This window comes from Vanellus vanellus (genome assembly GCF_965231255.1).
Source record: "Vanellus vanellus genome assembly, chromosome: 1".
NCBI lineage: Eukaryota > Metazoa > Chordata > Aves > Charadriiformes > Charadriidae > Vanellus > Vanellus vanellus.
Window position 1 is genome coordinate 14232428 of NC_138905.1, and position 20484 is coordinate 14252911.

General features: G+C 41.6%; 1 protein-coding gene across 1 annotated transcript in view; it reads right to left on the minus strand.

Moving 5' to 3' along the window:
• Nucleotides 1–20484, minus strand: part of FBXL13 (F-box and leucine rich repeat protein 13) — a gene marked incomplete at both ends in the record, with an annotated part of 85143 nt that overhangs the window by 57904 nt on the left and 6755 nt on the right. The window contains 5 exon segments of the mRNA XM_082496731.1: nt 17122–17140; nt 17276–17371; nt 18686–18695; nt 19201–19238; nt 19242–19356. Of these exon segments, the coding sequence (XP_082352857.1) occupies nt 17122–17140; nt 17276–17371; nt 18686–18695; nt 19201–19238; nt 19242–19356 (278 nt within the window).

Sequence of the window (20484 nt, forward strand, 5' to 3'; positions counted from 1 at the left end):
ATCGCTGAGTGGGTGGAGTAATACCACAAACAGCTGAGCTGTAACCCATGCATCTCATGTACTCATTTTACTTTGGCACAGTAACACATTCTTTTGCCAAAGACACCCTGGCTGGAATCATATAACATTCATATGTAGATATTAAACAATGACTACTATTTCATGCATATATCACATACCAAAGTTGCAGTACACAAAAACAATTTTTAAAAATTGCAGCTAATATATTTACAAAAAAAAATAACCCCATTATCCAGCCAAACAGACCTAAACCTCAGTTAATATCATTGCTGTTTTACCATTAACAATAAAAACATGTTGCCAAAATCTGTGTAATCTTGGGATTTATTTGGAAAGATGAGGTCAGAAATGTAGCTCGAAGAAGTTCGAATGGAAAGGTTCATCACATCTGTAGCCTATAACTGAACAGACAGTTCAACACAGTTTGTTAGCTGAAGAAATGTCAAAGGAAGAGAATTTCAGTATGATTTTCAATCACTAAAAAAGATAGAGAAATAGTTTTGAAGCAATTTTAAACCATTCACAAGAGCTTCAAAAGAACGCAACCAGTATGCTGTGATTTTTTTTTAGTGAATTTTGACAGAAGAAATACGTTAGTAATCTAAATAGGAATAGTCCACTGAAAATGTGTGTCATTCTTAAAAAGAACTACTAGGTATCTTCAAAGTTAGAAGAATGACTCAAAAAACTCAAATGTGATAGCTGTGCGCAACTTAGAGACAGTTACACTGTCACTTATATACTTGCCATTTAGCTGCATATGCATAAAAGCAATAAAAGTCATATTTTTAGGCTTATTAGGTGACCATACAGAAAGAAAATATTTAATTTAGTAACACCGAAAAAATCCAAATCCATCTGATTACTGATATAATACAAGAAGTTAAGCAAAAGGGGGTGAATGGTGCCCTGGGCTGCACTGGGCAAAGCCTTGCCAGCAGCTGGAGGGAGGTGACCCTTCACCTCTGCTCAGCGCTGGTGAGGACATGTCCGCAGTGCTGTGCCCAGGGCTGGGCTCCCCAGGAAGAGAGAGACATGGGCATACTGGGGAGAGCCCACCAGCGCGACTGTTAGGGTCAGAATGGCATGCTGTGTTGACCCGGCAATGCTGTCCCAGGAATCATAGAATCATAGAATGGTTTGGGTTGGAAGGGACCCTGAAGATCGTCTAGTTCCGACCTCCCAGCCATGGGCAGGGACACCGCCCAACCTCCCACCAGGCTGCTCAAAGCCCCATCCAGCCTGGTCTTGAACACTTTCACGGATGGGGCATCCACAACTTTCCCAGGCAATTTGTTCCAGTGCCTCACCACCCTCAGAGTGAAAAATTTCTTCCTAATACCTAATCTAAATCTACCCTCTTCCAGTTTGAAGCCATTACCCCTCATCCTATCACTACATATCCTTGTAAAAACTACCTCTCCAACTTTCTTGTAGTCCCTCTTCAGATACTGGAAGGCCACTGTAAGGTCTTCCTGAAGCCTTCTCTTCTTCAGGTTCAACAACCCCAACTCTCTCAGCCTGCCAATGGCCCCAGTGCCCACAGGGACAGTGCTGTGCCAGCACAGAGTGGCACTGGGGAGAGTCAAGCTCTTGCCCAGCGGCACTGCCAGGCTGAGGACAGTGCCCTGCTGGGCCGATCCAGGCTGTCGAGGGGACCCCACCAGCGTGTCCCATGAGAGGCTTCTCCTGGCCTCAGCGGGATGGGCCAGGTGACCTACTGCCGTGGCTCCAGGTGAGCTCACCTGAAGAAGGACCTCCTCCTCTCCAGTGATGCCTTGGTCATCGCCAAGGCCAAGTAAGACCCACAGACCCCAGCTGCCTTTCCTCCCATGCCCTGGCAAAAGGGCAGGGACACCCAGGGAGCAGCCTCACGCCCCCGGCACCCTGGTGCTGGATGAACCCATGGCCATGCCCATGGCAAGCGGACGCTCGGGGAAAGCCACCAGGCTCGGCCACCTCCAGGTCACTCCCTGCAGAAGTGGCAGCACCCTGCACCTGCAGCTCTGCCTGTCCCTGTGCCAGCTACAGGTGCTCAGCAGCACGAAGCGGGTGGCCGGGGATGACGCTGAGGAGGAAGGCAAGCACAAAAACACCCTTGTCCTCATCCAGCCCTATGGCTCCTGTGTTGTCACTTCCCGGTGAGTTAGAGTAGTGGGCACTCAGGCTGTTTCTCCTCCCTTTCTGCAGCTCCCCGGCAGTGAAGGAGCTCTGGGTCAGCGCGCTCCATGGCTAAGCCCTGCCTGGCAGTGCAGCCTGGGCAACCTGTGCTCACACCACGGGTGGATGCTCCAGGCATAGCTGCGCAATGCGAAAACACCTCTCCTGAGCTGGAGAGGTGTCCCGATGGCTGCAGGCAGAGCTGGCAGAGCTGCTTCACCCAGCTATGTCCAGCCAACACCTGCCCAGCCCCGTCCTCACCACTGCCGCTGCTCTGTGCTCCATTGCTGGGCAGTACCCAGCTATTTTGGGGCACCTTGGAAGTGCTCCCCAGGCTGGCAGGACAGGGAAAACATGACTTGGGTCTCACACAGCTCTTTCTGTGCCCCTTGTCTGTGCACAGGTCACCAGGAGTGGAGGGAGCCCCGGTGACCCAGCTGCCCTCCATCAAGCTGCTGCTAAAGAAGCTGAGTGGCCACAACGGCGAGTGTCCCTCCTGTCTCCGCTCTGCCCCCAAAGGCTGCTCCAGCCCAGCATTAGGTGCATCGCTTCTGACCTTCTGCTCTTTTATCCTTGCCCAGGCAGCAACACTACATTCCAGCAGGCTGGAGAGGCTGGTTGAGGGCCAGGCAGAGGTGAGGATCACTCGGGGTGCAACCTCAGCCATCCCCACCTCTCACACATGGCCAGGGGCCAATGCAGCTGGCCAGGGGCACTTTCTGCTGCAGGGCTGCTCAGAGAGTGCAGCACATTTCTTGCAGGCAGGTCCCAACCAGCAGCCAACTCCCGTCCCCTCGGAGAGTCAAGGTGGACTTGGCCACTCGGCTGATGAGTTTGAAGAAGATGGGGGCAGGACGGCCCTTCTCTCCTCCTCTTGCAGGCGGGCACTTGCGCTGTGCTGGGGCTGCTGCTGCCCTTCTTGCAGGGCACGTCCATCCCCATCGCTCTGCAGCAGGAGAGACCTGAGCCCCTGGGGCCCCTAATTCCCAAACGATGCCATCATCTCGGAGGTACAAGAGGGACATTTATGCTGAACAGCATGTTCCATAACACAAAACCCTCTGAGTTTTATTTACAACTAACTCATTCTTGGCAGAGAGAGGCTGAACCAACTTGCTCCACACACAAAGGGAGCACCCATTGCTGCTCTTTGGTCAGTGCAAATTATTGTATGTGGCACACAGCAGAATACCGTCTCTTATAATTCTTGCTCAAACATGGCTAGCTTGCAGTTTCCATTAGGTTAATAACTCCAGATCATCTACAGCAAAAATTCCTTTCCTGCTTCTTCTCTGGCAGATCAGCTCTCTCTGGACTGATGCAAACACACTCCTTTCTGTCAGTCATGACCAGAGATTTGAAACCAGCTTATCCCAAAGCTCCAAATACTTAAATAGACCCTATTGTTCTGATACTCGAGCCCTGTATGATGTCCAATGGGGTCGAGCTCCTTTCAGAAGGAAAAATACAAGTTCCAACAACAACAGGGGGAAGAAATTGCATGGCTGATCTGCAAGTCTTGCAATGATTGTGCAGGAGTCAGCACAGCATGGAAATTCAGGCGCAACTCTCCTAGCTGACACCTGAAATGTTTCAGAGGCAACGCCATCTTTCCTTCACATGCAAAGCTTCACTTGACACCCTCAGCAATTGCTGCCCTAAGTAACTGCATTCCCACCTTCTAGGAGTACTGCACTACGGCAAAACCGAGGAGTTTTAATAATAAAAAAAAAAACTAAATAATTTTTTGGGGAAAAAAATCCTTATGCACTCAAAAGGCAGAAATGTCAGATCTCTAGACTTTAGTGTGGTCTTTCTTACCATTTCCCTGTCATTCATTTTCTTCCTTCTGTGGTTAATTGAGAACAGCAGATCAGCATTTGGTCTGGAGTTACTAACCGGAGTCGATGGTGCTATGGTACACACAGCTGTCTATTTGCTAGTGCTTTATACAGACTCAGAGTCTCTGCTAACACAATGGAATACAAAGCTGTGCCCCTTTCTCTTTTCTATATGACTGATGTCCCAATGTATATTGTAACCAAAACACTTAATAAATAAAGAATTATTTAAATTCCATTAGGAAATGACAGCATGCATCCCAGCCGTCTGCAAACAAAGCCGTCTCAAATCTGAGTACTGACAGTGATTTGTTTGTAACAGGACTGCATGACTGATGTGCCTATTCCCCTTGCCTTTGCTGGAATACATTCTTAGCATTCTTAGCATTTCTTCGTATGTCCTTCTTTCTGAAGTTTATTACTATTTCTTTACAGAAATAAACTGTGCTGAAGCACTTGGCCTGTGAGAAGATGCTGAGGACTACAGCTTGTTCGGCCTGGAGAAGTGATGGCTTCAGGGACACCTAACAGAAGCCCCCAGTGCCTGTGGGGAGGTGAGCAAGGAGATGGAGCCTCATTCTTCACAGTGGTGCATGGTGGGATGAGAAGAGACAACAGGCACAAACTGAAACAGACTGGACATAAGAAAGAATTTTTTCTGCATGAGGACAGTTCGGTAGGGAAGCATTCTGCCCAGGGAGTTTGTGCCACCTCCATCCTTGGGGTTGTTGAAGACTTGACTGGACACAACATTGAGCAACCTGGTCTGACCTCAGTGAGTAGTGCCCTGGACTAGATGATCTCCAGAGGTCCCTTCCAACCCTGACCATTCTGTGATTCTGTGAGGTTGGACTGGAGACTTACAGAGGTTCCTTCCAGCCTGAATTTTCCTGTGCATTAATGTCTGTGTCTCTGTTAGTCCCCTTGTGCTTCCTTTATGATTAACAACATTTCTAGGAGTGATTAATTTGACCTATTTATTATGAGTACTCATTTTAACTCAGATGAATGGCGCCATATAACTGCCTGTTTCTTCACTATGAAGATAGTTCAGACAGCTAACTCAGATCTAAATATCAACATGTTAAGCATCTAAAATTAGGCCAAGCAGATCCCATCCTGTGTGTTCGTGCTCCCTGAAGGGTCCAGTTGGATACCAGGGAGGGAAAGGAAGAAGTTATTTCTGTACAGCGTCATAGCAGTTATACCAATTGCCCCAAAAGAAAGATATCTCAAATATGGAGCATACTCCCCAAATTCCTATTTTTTTTATCCAAAACCTCATCGATACCAAACTAATAAATGTGTAGAGTGTGGATTTTTCCATCTCTGTTTCCTTGCCTGATTCTCTCTCTGGCCCCTTATGCCTTGCATGGGGCTGTGCCCTCTGCCCTGTGCTCTCTCTTCTATGGAGCCACGGCTTCTTCCTGAACAAACCACGGGGCCAGCTCACTCTGTGCCTCAGGAAATGGTCCAACTGCTGCTAAGCCTATTACCAGCTTTTCTCAACACCAGCAAAATAATAAATAGCTCATCTAGGTGCTTCTGCTGGGACTTTGAGCTGGGGCAAAGGGACACATTCTGATTTTCAAATTGAATAGTTTAAAAACACCTTTCTTCATGCAATTTGTAAATAGGCTACAGAAATAACATTCATGCTACCACAGCAACTTGTCCCTTTTAGCAGTGTAATGCTAACTCTGACATTATCTGCTTATACATACATTTTTTATGTATGTACATGTTGGCAACAAACAACACAATTAAGTACATCAATAAATTATCATAGAGATAATACTGTTGATTTTTCCCTTGAATACTCTATTCAGGTCATATGTGTGAAAAAGTTCAGTAGTTATTAATCCATTTCAATGTGTGGATCTCCTATACAGAAGAAAAATATCCCAAAGTTAAGCTGGCTAGAAGCATCCTTGCCGTTCTTGGCTATTTTTATTACAAATAGTCCACAAATCCCATGGTATGTCAACACCACTCTGATTTCTAGACTTTTCAAAACTCTGTCTCTAGCTTAATTATAACCATGGCTTTTCACGCCTCGTTAGTGTTCTGTGCTTTATGACCTTTGGCTTCTTTTTCATGTATATACATTATACCAAGACACTTTATGTTGCTTTCCGTCTACCAGTTTGCATGTTAGTACCCTTTTCCTTTGTGACTAAAGCAACATCTTTGTTCATACTCATTCAAGGCAAGAATGTGATACACTATTTGAAAGCGTAGGTGTTCCTGACACAACTCTTGCTTCTACATGGTTTTGTCTTCAAACGTTAGCACCCCAAGGCACATGTGTGACTGAGCCTGGGGAACATGTATTTCCTTTTGAAGTTTGTTTGCATTGCTAATTCATAACAGGATGCAAAGTTAAGATTTCTGAGCACAGAAATAAGGACTGATTACCATTCTTTTTGGCATCTCATCCAAAGACATGCACATTTTGTTTCCATAATTATTGCAAACTGTAGACTTCATGCATATTGACTAATTTTGTACTAGAGTATTACAGAAAACTCTTAGAGACTGATTTGCATCTATTTTGCTAACCTCTTATATGGAAAATACCTCCTAAGTAACAAAACTGGTAAAAAATCATATCAGCTGAAATAACATGTTTGCTGGTATATACCATATAGATTAAATGAAAAATACTGGATGAAAAGATGTGACTCCAGTGACTTCATAGAAATAAAGTGGGTGTGTAACTTCAAGAATACAAGTCTGTGTGTGTGTCAGATTTAGCTAGTTTGAGTACTTTGCCTTGAATTAAACACTAGATACATACACAGTCCTACTGCCAATGAGAACTGAGAACCCTCAGCACCTTTTAAGACGTGTCGAGCTTGTGTTGGACTCACATGTGTATGTCTCTAGGATGAAAGTGTATTTTACCCTGGATTAGATTGCAAGGCATAGGAGCTGTTTTCTTGGACCCATTATTTTTATGATTAAGAAAAGGAACAGAACAATAAAGCTAGGAAAGAATTGTTTGAAAACACGAGTGTAAACATAACCCTTACTCAAGTCTTTAACAACTGAGTAGATAAAATTATGTCTCGGATACCAACCCAAATAATGTTGCTTTCCTTTTTCACTTTGTATAAAGGCTTTCCTTCAAAAGTCAAATTGTCCTATTTTTTGGTCTTCAGTCTTGAAAACATATTTGTTCTTACATTTCACACCTCTCAATAGAAATGGCATAAAAAGTACTGTCCCTATGTAAATTTTACACTTGGGGAAAACAAACTCAGGATAGGTCTTGATGAAGAATTACCTGAAAGAATATTTGAGCTATATTTTACAAACTTCCCTCCTACCTGCTTCACTCAATACCCACGCTTTACTACATGTCAGAAGATTTTCTTCTATATTATGTCAAAGATCTGTTGTAGAAAGCAACCACTGTTCTAAGTTACCTTTTTTATTATTGTTACTTGGCAACACGAATGCTGTCACTGTTGCAAGGGCTTCATTGAAACATCTACTGCACACAGGATTCTTTGTGCACTAACACACTCCAGTTATTTGCTTGAACACCGCTGCAGAAGAGTCACATTTTCTTTGCAGGAACCATATTTATCAATCAATAAAATTAATTGCCCTTATGACCCCAGAATTTTTCTTTCAAATACTGACTCTTGACCATGAGTGTCCCAAGACAGATCTTACTAGCCTAGGCTTACTTTTTTTCATGCTGATATTGTTATAATTACCCATTTAGGATTCAAAAACTTCCCTTCCTCCTTTACATTTTTCTTACAATGGTAGTAGGTTAAATAACTGTATTTCCAGTAGACATCCACAGAAAAAACTGTCAGGATTTACAGCAAACATGCTCAGTCTTCTGTTGTCTTTATTCATGATTTCTACTGAACACAGTCCAGTGATTAATTTGTGCTATCTCTAGATATGGAACTCTTCAGCTTCTCTTTCCACTAAATTGAAACAGTCAGTACTTTTGTGGATATATGTGGAATAATCACCTAACTGAATGGCAAAACAAAAAAAAAATAGTATTAAAATATGCTCTTGTAGAAGCCTTCTGTATTTTTCATTAAAAGCCTGATTGGTAAAACTGATATTCATTACCTTAGTTATTAAAGCAGACATTGCTCAGATATGGAAGCAATTACCCCCATTCAGTTGCTTATCCCTCCCCTACAAAATTTATGCTATGATAAAATAGGAAGCAACTGTTGATCAGGACACTATAACTTCAAGTCCTATGACTATTTGAGAGATGAGGGATGTTTAGAAACATGGATTTCAGTCCTGATTTATATGGAAAAGGTCACTAGACAGTAAGCTGGAGTGACTAGCCAGTCTTTTCTTTTTTATTGCTATGAATAATATAAAATCATACTAGATTCTTGCTTGTTTCATTTTTTAGAAAAAACAGTATTTTGATAATGACAGTGATTGTTGCTTATAATTTCCATTACAATGTTCTAATAATGTATTTAATTTTGTTTTTTTGATGTTGCCCAAATAAAAAAAAAATTAAGAAAATTAATACTGTGGGTATATGAGAACGTGTAACCATTCTATGCACCTCTCTACTTTGCCAGCTATTACTCCTTTTGCAATTGTGCTAGTGATGCCACACAAGCACTTTGAATATTACAGGGTTTCAAATGGAGTTTGGAATCTCAAAATCAATGTGCAGCCCTTTGCACAGCCTGAATGTGAAGACTTCTAGATGAAAAAATGAGAATCAAGATTTCAGCAGTTCTTATATACATGAAATATCCTGATTACTTTGATTGACCATGGTATAGTCTACAAAGAAGTTTTTGGTATAAATATTAAACATTTACATGTTTTGGCAAAAAAAAAAAAAAACTCTGGTTCAGTTCTGCTTACTTCACTGCCATAATAAAAGGATGGATTTTACCCTGCACATCATCTCGGGGTTGGGAGGGGAGAAAAAAGACCAAAAGCCTCTCTGAAGAACAGAGGAAAATATCCTAAATATTTTCCAGCTCCTTTTTCTACCTGTGTTTGCACAGCTGATGTATTGGGGCAGCTCAACTGGAGCTGTGAGCACAATAGGCAGCCACGCTAACAACTGTACCAGATGCTTAAAAGCTTCTCCTCAAAATTCTGCTTAGATTTTTTTTCTTTGAGGGATCCTAAGGCTTGCTGCACTCTCAGTAGGGAGCAGTGTCTTTTTACTTACTTACGGAGGAAACTGATGCCTTAATTTTAGCTTTTGTTGCCATTTGGCTGCTCTCTTTTACAGTATTTTAGAACTGAAAGATACAGTTTCAAGATCTTATGTGTAGATAATTCCCCCCTTAAACTGATACCTGAAGAAGTAGACAGCTCTGACAAAATACACTTTTTTTTAATAACAAATCAGGAGGAATAGGAGTTCCTTTTATGATTTTTTGTGGTCTTCATCCAAATGGAAAATAACAAAACTTTTAAATTAAATTTTAAATTAAAACGATTGAACTTAGTTTGAGTCAACTTTCACATGACAATTGTCAGTTATGGGAGAATTAGACATGTCCTCATTGTCACATTCTGTTGCATACTGTACCATGGTACGCTTAAATGATGACAGCAACCTGAGTGGGGAAGTGGACACTTCGGAAGGAAGAGCCACCATGCAGGAAGACATAGGCTGGAAGGCTGGGCTGACAAGAACCTTATGAAATTTAACAAGGACAAGTGTAAGGTTTCACACCTGGGAAAACATAATCCAGGAGTGCAGGACAGCCTGGGATCTACCTGCCTAGGGAGCAGCTCTGTGGAAAGGATCTGGGGGTCCTGGTGGACAACAAGCTCAATATGAGTGAACAGTGTGCTGCTACGCAAAGAAGGCCAACAGGATGATGGGCTGCATCAACAAGGGCATCATCAGCAGAGATAAAGAAGTCATCATCCGACTCAACTCAGTGCTTGTCAGGCTACACCTGGAATACTGTGTTCTGTTTTGGTCCCCACCATACAAAAAAAGATGTGGAGAGGCTGAAAAGAGTCCAGAGAAGGGCCACAAAGATCAAAGGGCTGGGAAGCCTGCCAGATGAGGAAAGGCTGAGAGAATTGGTTTTGTTAAGCCTTGAGAAAAGAAGACTTAGGGGAGACTTTATCACCATGAAACGATACCTTGCATGGTCGTTTCTCCAGCCCTCTGCCCATGGCAAAGGAAGGGAGCTCTCACCATCTCCCTCCCCTTCCCCTGCCCGGGCCCCGCCAGTCAAACCTCAGAGATTCCACAGCCCAAAGGCCCCTGTGTTGGCCATGGACCCTCTGCAGGCAGAGATGCCAGGCAGGATGGGATGGTGTGAGGGGACGCTGTGTTAGTGCTGAGCCTCCTGAGGGAGATCTTATAGCCCCTTCCAGTACCTAAAGGGGGCCTACAGAAAAACTGGGGAGGAACTCTTTATCAGGGAGTGTAGTGATAGAATGAGGGGTAATGGTTTTAAACTGAAAGAGGGTAGATTTAGATTGGATATGAGGAAGAAATTTTTCACTCTGAGGGTGGTCAGACACTGGAACAGGTTGCCCAGAGAGGTGGTAGATGCCCCATCCCTGGAAATATTCAAGGTCAGGCTGGATGGGGCTCTAAGCAACCTGATCTAGTTGAAGATGTCCCTGCTCATGGCAGGAGGGTTGGGCTAGATGGCCTTTAATGGCCCCTTCCAACCCAAACTATTCTGTGGTTCAATGATCATAGAATCATAGAATCATAGAATGGTTTAGGTTGGAAAGGACCTTGAAGATCAACGAGTTCCAACCCCCCTGCCATAGCCAGAGACACCTCCCACTAGACCAGGTTGCCCAAGGCCACATCCAGCCTGGCCTTGAACACCTCCAGGGATGGGGCCTCAACAACCTCTCAGGGAAACCTGTGCCAGTGCCTTACCACCCTCAAAGTGAAAAATTTCTTCCTAATGTTCGATCTGAACCTGCCCTCTTCCACTTTAAAGACACTCCCCCTCGTTCTATCGCTACACGCCCTAGTAAAAAGTCCTTCCCCAGCTCTCCTGTAGGCCCCTTTTAGGTACTGGAAGGCCGCAATAAAATCTCCCTGGAGCCTTCTCTTCCCCAGGCTGAACAGCCCCAACTCTTTCAGCCTCTCCTCACAGGAGAGGTTCTCCAGCCCTTGGATTATCCTCATGGCCCTCCTCTGGACACACTCCAGCAGGTCCATGTCCTTCTTATGTTGGGGACTCCAGAGCTGGATGCAGTACTCCAGGTGGGGTCTCAGGAGAGTGGAGTAGAGGGGCAGAATCACCTCCTTTGACCTGCTGGCCACACTTCTTCTGATGCAGCCCAGGATAAGGTTGGCCTTCTGGGCTGCGATCGCACAATGGTGGCTCATGTTGAGCTTCTCGTCAATCAGCACCCCCAGGTCCTTCTCCTCAGGGCTACTCTCCGGCCATTCCCTGCTGAGCCTGTATTTGTGCTTGGGATTGTCCTGACCCAGATGTAAGACCTTGCACTTGGCCTTGTTGAACTGCATGAGGTTGGCATGGGCCCACCTCTCCAGCCTTTCCAGGTCCCTCTGGATGGCATCCCTCCATTCCAGTGTGTCTACCTCTTCAATCATACCATGTTTCAGTGTTTAAAGATGGCTACAAAGAAGATGGAGATTCCCTTTTTACAAGGAGTCACATGGAAAAGACATGGGATAATGGGTACAAGTTACTCCTGGGGAGATTCTGACTGGACAGAAGAGGAAAATTTTTCACATTAAGAACAATCAGCCATTGGAATAACCTGTCAGGGAAGTGGTGGATTACCCAACATTGGACACTTTTAAGATTCAGCTGGACAGGATTCTGGGCCATCTCATCAGGACTGTGCTTCTGCCAAGAAAGGTTGGACCAGATGACCCTTGAGGTCCCTTTCAACCTGGCATTCTGTGATTCTATGATACATCCAAGCAATCTGCCTGCTTCTCAAAATACACTGCTGTCCCAGAACCTGCCTGTATTGACTTCATATAAACTACTTAATGTAATAAATCAGGTTTTCTGGCTTTATGTTTTTATTCTGGAATCTTGGGACCTTTCTCTAGTCATACTCATTTTAAAGATATTTAGGTGGTTCAGAATGCAACTGGAGACTTACAAAGACCTTTTAAAGCACAGAAATGCGTAGGTCCTTTTCAATAGCAAATTTATTCTGTACATCCCATCCCTTCAAAGACTTGCATCCCATGATAATTACAGTTGGACTCCTCACAGGCTTCTCTAACCAAAAGTCTGTTTAATTTGGACACATGGATTAATTCCTTAACTTCAAAACTCAATCTAATTTAAAATTCTAAGGAATTTTGACACAGCTCACAAAAATAAATGGAACCGTGTGACTTGTTAGAATAAGAAACAAAATAGTGACTTCATTATTATTCATTAATAGGGTTTAGTTTCATATCAGAACAAAAGCAAGGCTTTTAATTTGACACGCTTTTACCAGTAACCTTTTGCATTTTCAGTTCTGAAAAGGTCTGTTGAAACATTTATTTCATGTTAGGTCAAGACCACAGTAGCCAGCTTTAAAGCACAGCAATCATTTTCTGTCGATAACTCAACATTAGGGTACTGTGGTACCACTGACTTTTTTAGGAAACTGTAATTTACAAAGCAGATGGTTTCCAGCTGGCCCTGAGGACACATCTTATCCCAGCAGTAAATACAAACTGACGGGTATTTTTTTGCACAGGAGCACAACAGAAAGCTGCAATAAATGATAGCATACTAATAATGATATTTGCTAAATAACCTGTGATTTTGAAATGATCCACCACCAGATATCATCTATAGTGCCAGAGACAATAAAGTCTCGTTATCATAAGTTCCAAAACTTTGAGAAGTCCAGGCACGCTTTATTTTCCACAGCCTGTGAACGTTCAGAGCAAACACAGATTTGGCCTAGAGGAGACAGCACCCAGTAACAATCTCCTGTTGAAGGAGGTTGTATCTACATACGGGATCCACCAAAAAGAGAGCATGAGGATTCACAGCGAGAAAGGGAGAAAGGGAGGAGAGAAGGAGAGGGAGAGAGGGAGAAAAGAAGAGAGAGAGGGAGAGAGGGAGGGAAGCAAAGGAGGGGGCTCTGCCTATGCAGCAAGTGGTTAGGCACTCAGCTAGTGGGAAGCTCTGGTCTGTGCCAGTAAAGAGAAGAGCTCTTTCTATACTTCCCATACTGAATAAAATAGTGACAGCTCGAGAAAAAGAAACCAGGTGACAGCCACACAGATTTGCATTTCTCTCTGCATCAAGGGAGCTGCATTCCTTTTAAATACAAAATGGAAGCGTTTCAGTAGTCTTCCCGCTTTTCTGTAATAATTTTTGTTCCCTCTGCACTTTACACATAAATAAAGCCATTATTTTCTGGCTTGTCCCAAAGATCCACAGCTCTAGCTTCCAGGCCACACATGTAATAAGTTGCATGACTTATCCCACATACACAAAAAATACTTGCAAAAATACTTTCAGCACAGCTGGCTCAGCCTGTTCTCTCTTGCATGCCCTGAAAGAGACCCTCCAGAAGGAGCTCCCCAGCCCCGGATACTTCCATGCACCCCTCTCCAAATCCCTGCACTGCTGCTGTTGTCTTTTTGTTGATCCCAGTTCTTAACCGTCCCTACCCCAACAAAACCCAAGAGAATCAGCTCCCACTCCCTGTGGCCCAACTCCTCTTGGGATAGCTCCCTAGGAGAAATAGGAAACTGCTGCATCCCCATGCATCACAGCAACCACAGCGTTCCCCACCACAGCTCAGTTTGTCTCACCACTGCACACAAAAAAAAAAGGAGGAGGGAGGCAGCAAACCCTGTCTGGCACACCAGCTCGTCAACACAAAAAAAACTCTGTTCTTGCCTCAGCTACTGTCTTCATCTATATCCCAAACCTCTGAGCTCCCTATCTCAAAGTAACATTATTCTGTTCATTCTGTTAAAGACAGGAGTTGGTGGGGTTTGTTTTTGGTTTGTTTTGTTGTGTTTTATTTTTTTTTGGGGGGGGGGGGGGGGGGGACAAGGGGACAGGGGGACAGGGGGGAACAAGCAAGAAAAAGGGGGAGAAGATGGATTAGATGAAATTTTGGGAGGCTTCATTCTCCTCCTAGGGTGTATGAGGAGACTCCCCAGAAAGACCTGCTCCTATCTCCCCCCTACTCCCTGTGTGGAAACTGCTAGTTTACAGCTGTGTTCAGTGCAGCCTTCAGAGCAGTGATAGGAATTTGAACCTCTTTGGTAAAGGTGAGAATTTAACTCATGTGTCCCCACAGATGGTGAAGGGACCAACTCTTTAAATATGCCTAATAGGAAGGCACCAAAATTTCCTTCTCCGATTACACTTTGAAGAAAAACAACAGCAGCTGCTACACCCTGTATGCCCTAAAATTGTCTATGGACTCTCAGGCTACAAAGGCAGAGACCTGTTTCATTGACAGGTCCCAATAAGCTTCCTCTTGAGGCACTGCAGTTCAATGAAGACCCTACACCTGCAAATTGAGGCAGATCCACTCATGCTTCACCCATTTGCCCACCACTTGTTCCCCATCTCCTCATCTGTACCCAAATAACTGTTCATGCAGCCACACAATGAGCTGGTTTAGGGAAGTGATCCAACTTTTCAGGAAAAGAAGAAAACGGAAGACAATTTTTCAGAGTGATCTGTTCTCTGATGTGGTTCATATAAATCACTGTAATGAACTCAAATGGGAGAACAGTGCTGGGGCAATAAAGGGTAAAAATAATTCTTCTTCCTACAATGACATATTTATATATGGGTCACAGAAATATGGCTTGAAATCTGTGTGGATTATGCAATTTTCTTTTTTTCTTATTCTTTAGGTTATTACTTCCTATTCAAATCAGTAGAATTCTCACTTCCTACTTCATTCTCCTCATAAACGCACATTAAAATACACACTATGATGGAACCAAAGTCTAAGCTGGCAAACTACCTTGCTTTTCAGCTCCAGACCTCAGAGTTGGAATTGCTCTAGAAATTGAAGACATCAGTGTTTTCTGCTAAGCCACTAAAATAGTACTTGACAATATATTTGATTTATAGATGCTCTAAAATTAAGTTTATATAACAGAAGATAAAATTAGGTAATGCATTTTTACAGCTGCTCTGTAGCCTTAATAAAAAGGTATAGCTACGCACCTCAGAATAGTCATCATTCCTTTCAGTATGTTAATATCCAGATTCTAGTTTTCATGTGCATAGTCTTTACGTATGTGAGATCTGATTCTCTGTGACAGCAGCACATGTAACTGTGAGCATGATGTGACCTCAAAAAAGGGCAACCTACAAGGATAGCTTAAAATGTCACTGTATTTTGAGCTTAGGGTTTGGATGTCAAAAAACCAACGCTCATGGATTAAGACAAAATAAACAGATTTTTCCCAAGCTATAAACATAAGGAATGATACCATCAATATTACTTTTTATAAACTACCAGAAAGATTACACTATTTCAGGGGTTTTAATGAAGAAAGGATGCTAGTACAGACCTCAGAATTCCTGAAAATTTAAATAATTATTTATTTATAGGTATGACAACTTTGATAGGTATGGACACATGTAAGATGTAATAGTATCTTTAATATATACACATAGAAATATACACACACACTCTTATATAATACTACCTTTTATATATAATTCTATTGTAGTGCATAATATTAACTTATTAGGAAAGAGAACATTAGGAGGTGGCACTGTAGATCAAATTTTGTTTATTCTGCTACTCATACAGTAAATGGATCTCTCTCTGTTTTAGTGGTGTTGACACTCATATGGGAAGAACATTCCCTTTTGAGTGCACTGCTTTTGAAGAAGAGGTTCATACTACCAATTCTTCCTTAACTTGTATCCATGTCTTAGTAATCAGAGAGATGAGGAGATGAGTACTACAACTCCCAAATTCTTTAGGAGAGATGCTACTGCTGCTGCAAGGAGCCCATATCTGAATCATTTGATAGCAGAAGTCCTCTGGTTACAGAATGAGCCAACACTAAGAAAACAGCACAGTCTAAACCCCACTGATGGACCTATGTCAAAATAAATCAGTCTCACATCCAGGAAGACCATATGCAACACCAGTGGAATCCATATAGATAACATCAAGAAGAATTAAAGCATGCCGTGTTTTTGGTGAGTAAGGTCTGTAAACTATGCACATGATTTAGCTTACAGATTCAAATTCCCTGTGACGTCAGTGGCATTATACACATGCTTAAAATTAAGTATCTGCACTGGGGTTTTAGACCTCATTGGATAAAAACTGAATTTTGAGTTCACACTAGTCCGTACTATTTAAAAGGAAAACATATCATGTTTTCCTGAAATACCACCTAAATCGTTTTGCATTGTTAAATTAATGGAAAAACATGATAGGACAAATTAAAACTTATAAATAAGATAAAATTAAAACATTTTAGCAGTAGTTTCAATGTATCCCTCAATGGCAATTATTTTCAGTAACCAACCTATAATTTAGTTAAACTGGCCTCATAACTGAAGGCCCCACAACCAGCAGTTAACAATTCTGTTCTTTTTCTAAAATACTGCCACAAATCAATCTTCTTGTTTCTGGGTAGAACTACCTTCTCTTCTAGAAGTTAGTGTACTAACAAGCTTTCACTGTCTACGTTTTGTAAGGATACAAAAATACCAAACAAAGAAGCCTTTTAAACAAACAAATTAATTTAAACAAATAGAATAAGAATGTTTGCAAAGAAATGTCTCCCTACCCACTGTGCCCTTGCAGTAGACTCCTTTCCTGTGCACTTCCTTTCTGGCCTAACAGTTTTGTCTTTCTTACAGAGCTGAATAATGTCCATGCAGTCTTCTCTATGTTTTTAGGAAAATTAAACTGCTTTCTATCACATTTAGGGCTTGGCTTATGACCTTCTATTCACTGCAAACAAACCCTTTTACTTCTCTCAGGAGTTCCACTCTCTACCTATCCTACAGATTTCCTGATTTCTTGTTCTCCCTTTCTGACCCTCCCTCTTTCTGTTTCAGTCACAGCTCGGAGAAGCTGCTCGATGTCAGCTTAGGGCATGCAGAATGAGACCAGGTGTCACTGAAGGAAAGAACAGCATTACCATCCTTAAAGGATTCCACCTGATTCAAAGTGAACAATGTAAACAGAAACCTTCCTTTCCATCATACAAACACATCCTTTTCAACAAAACATGATATATACCATTTATGAAATATACATATTAAAAATTAAAAAGCACACCAAATATCACAAACCTGTAATAAGGCTTTTTCTGGTAAGTGGGATGTTTTATGTCTGAAAGTAAGATCATTCGATTCAAACCAGGCTTTCTGACTTGCCTTTGCCAAACTCTGAAAAAAGATGGTACAAGAGAAGTATAGTTTTATATTAGTTGTGGGTTCAAAGTTTCAAATACATTTAAATATTCAAAAAATGAAATTAAATTTGCTAAATTTAACTAGGTATTTTCAAATCCCCGTATATTTCACATCTATGAACATTTGTAATTGCTATTACTGAGAATAATCGTAGTTTTAGGGTGCATCTCATGATTTTGCATCGTAGCAATACAATACAGAAGCATAGGATACCATCTGCATTTCCAAACTAAAACACTGGGTGCACACAATATGACATAAACATGCTATTAGCACATGAGAATTTTTCAAACAAGTCTTCAAAAGTTATGACTACTAAAATGTCTCTGATGTTATATTGTATCCAACAATCCATACTGCATGAAAGATTAACTAAAGTATTTTTCATATATAATCTCAACACCGGAGTAACATTGAATCCTGTATTCTTTTATTCTAGCTCTAGAAACAGAAGAGTTTCAGGGGTCATAAAATTGGTTTTCATTTGAATATTGCTACAGGGAAGAGAGGAGAAAAGAAAGAGGAAATACACAGGAAAGGAGAAATTAGGAATAAAGAAAATGGTGAGGAACAAAACAGCGGGCTGGGAAAGCCAGAAAGAACACAGTAAATGGAAATAATGAGCTTTAAATTGTAACTTCCCATCCTGAAAATTTATTTGCCCTTTAGTAGCCATGTGAGTTCTTCTGGCCCATTAAGTTTGTTACATATTATAATCATTGATCGTTTAATTCTGCATTTTAAAATCAATCAGTGTAATCTCTGATGCCCTGGATTATCCAAGATATCCACAAAAGACTGGCAGGTATGTCACAGGGCCGGCAGAGGACACTGCACTTCTTGAGCTTCAAGCTGGAAGCCTGTCTGGTCTAGCTTTGCCTGAGATATGCCAGGGCATTGCTGAGTTACACCAGAAACCTATGGTTAGGTGACTTAGTTTCACTGAGAATGCCTACAAAATTGTACACAATACAAAATACTGCAAAAGCAGTTCCAAGCTCTGTCCATTTCTCCATGTGTCAGCTTTGTCACGGAAGGACAGGAAGGAAGTAATAAAAAAGAACAGGAAGTCTCTGAAAACTGCCAAGGGGAGTGAGACAACAGCTTGGGCCTCTGGCTCTGTAAAAGCAATGTTTGAGTCATATACAACTGCCTGAGCTCAAACTCAAAGCTATAGGTAGTACTTTTGGCCCATTCTTTTATGAAACTTCTGTCTGAGTGGACTCAGGTTAACAGTCTATGTTCACAGCTGCTGCTGTGTGGAGACGTTTAAAAAAAAAACCATACCTGCAGCACCCTTGGAACACAAAGTCTCAGGAAGAATGAACAAAGTATTTATTTTTTCAGTCTTCTGATTTTTTTATTTTATTTTGATCTTCACTCCTTCCCAGCTCTCATCATGCATTCTCTCTAACTGGAGCCAAAACTCCAACTCTGGGATCCCTCCTGGTTTATCCCTAGCACTGTACTTTCACCTCCCAGAAAAGCATCCTGACTCACTCCACCCTGTACCTCTGACACACACGCCATTTCCCTAACACCTCCCAAGCCTGCAGTGCATCAGCATCTCTGCTCAGTCTTTAGAGAAGGGTACCAGCACCATCTGCCCTAGCAAAAAATACAGGGAACTGCCTCTCATGGCATTCGTGGTGACAAGTTGCGACAGGTCAATCAATGAATGGCATCCTGCAAAATGATAGCTAGATAAATTGTTGGACCAAGCATATTTAATTTATACACCATACTTTTCTTTTATATAACGTGTATTTCTTGTCTTATGCAAAGCAGCTATATAGATTTACATGTCATTTTTTTCCTTGTGAATCTGCACCCACATGCTTTACTTCTGTATAGTAACTCTTAATATTTGGATGTTATAATGGACTACCGCTAGAGCCATCTTCTGCTTTGCCTTTTTTCTTTTGTTCTTTTTCAGCAGGTTATATTTTATCCATCCTTGGAATTGAAAAACAGAATGAGTAATTTAATATGGCTCCCGACCTGAATGAAGTAAAATCTATAAAAACTCTGCAATTTGCTGTAAAATACAAAGCAGTCAAGCTCAACAGTATAAACTTCTGGATAGACCTGATGCTTCTTATTTATAATTTAAGTAAAATATGCATTGACAATATTTTTCAGTAGCAATTCATTCACACATTTTAATAAAATTTCTACTTGTTTGTAATATTCTACAGTATTGAGCAATAAAAACTTGCTTGCTTCCACCATCATATATTCCTGCTGCTGTCAGCTATACTTTAATGTACAGATCTGCATTTATGGGAGGACACTTAAGTGTTTATAGAAAAGAATTTAAAAGTGCTATATGTGTGCATTTACTTAAGTGCTACTTACATTTTCTTGGCAATACAAATAAAAATTAATATGATAGAATAAAAATTCAGTTTATATCTTGACAATTTTAACCTTTGGTAAAAATCCCATTTCTCTTCTGAGCTAAGTAATAAGAAATAATTAGATTCAGAACAAAAAATGTATTTCGAATGAATCATATGTCGCTGATATATTAAATTACACTATCTCTCCCTATCTGATTTGCTGGAAAGACTACTGAATAAATTAGACTTTACATGACTACTTGCATTTGCCAAAATCTCTCTCATTTAAAATAAAATAAAATAAAATAAAAAAATAATTTCATTTAGTTGGGAGCAATTATAAACGGAGCATTCTACTGTTCCACTCCAACTTCAGTGATAATTAAACAAAACTGTTAACCCAGACAATCTTCAAAATGCTGCTGTAAAGGAAATAGGAATAATCTTCCATGTCGCTGGTGTATAAGACAAAAAGGAAAAAAAAGGTTTCTCTTGTAGCAAGGAAAGCTCAGGTATTAGGAAAATATTTCTAGTACAAAGGATTATGAAGTACTAGGATAAACTGCCTGCAGAGATTGTCATATCTCCTAACACCTGTGATTTTTAAGATTGCTAAAAACAGCCTAGACAAATGTTCACCAAGACTAACCACTGTATAGGTTGAAAATCTTCACCTCCCTACCAATTCTGTGATTCTGTGATTCTTAGTATGGATTTACACCAGTGTTCCTAAGTGTTGTACCT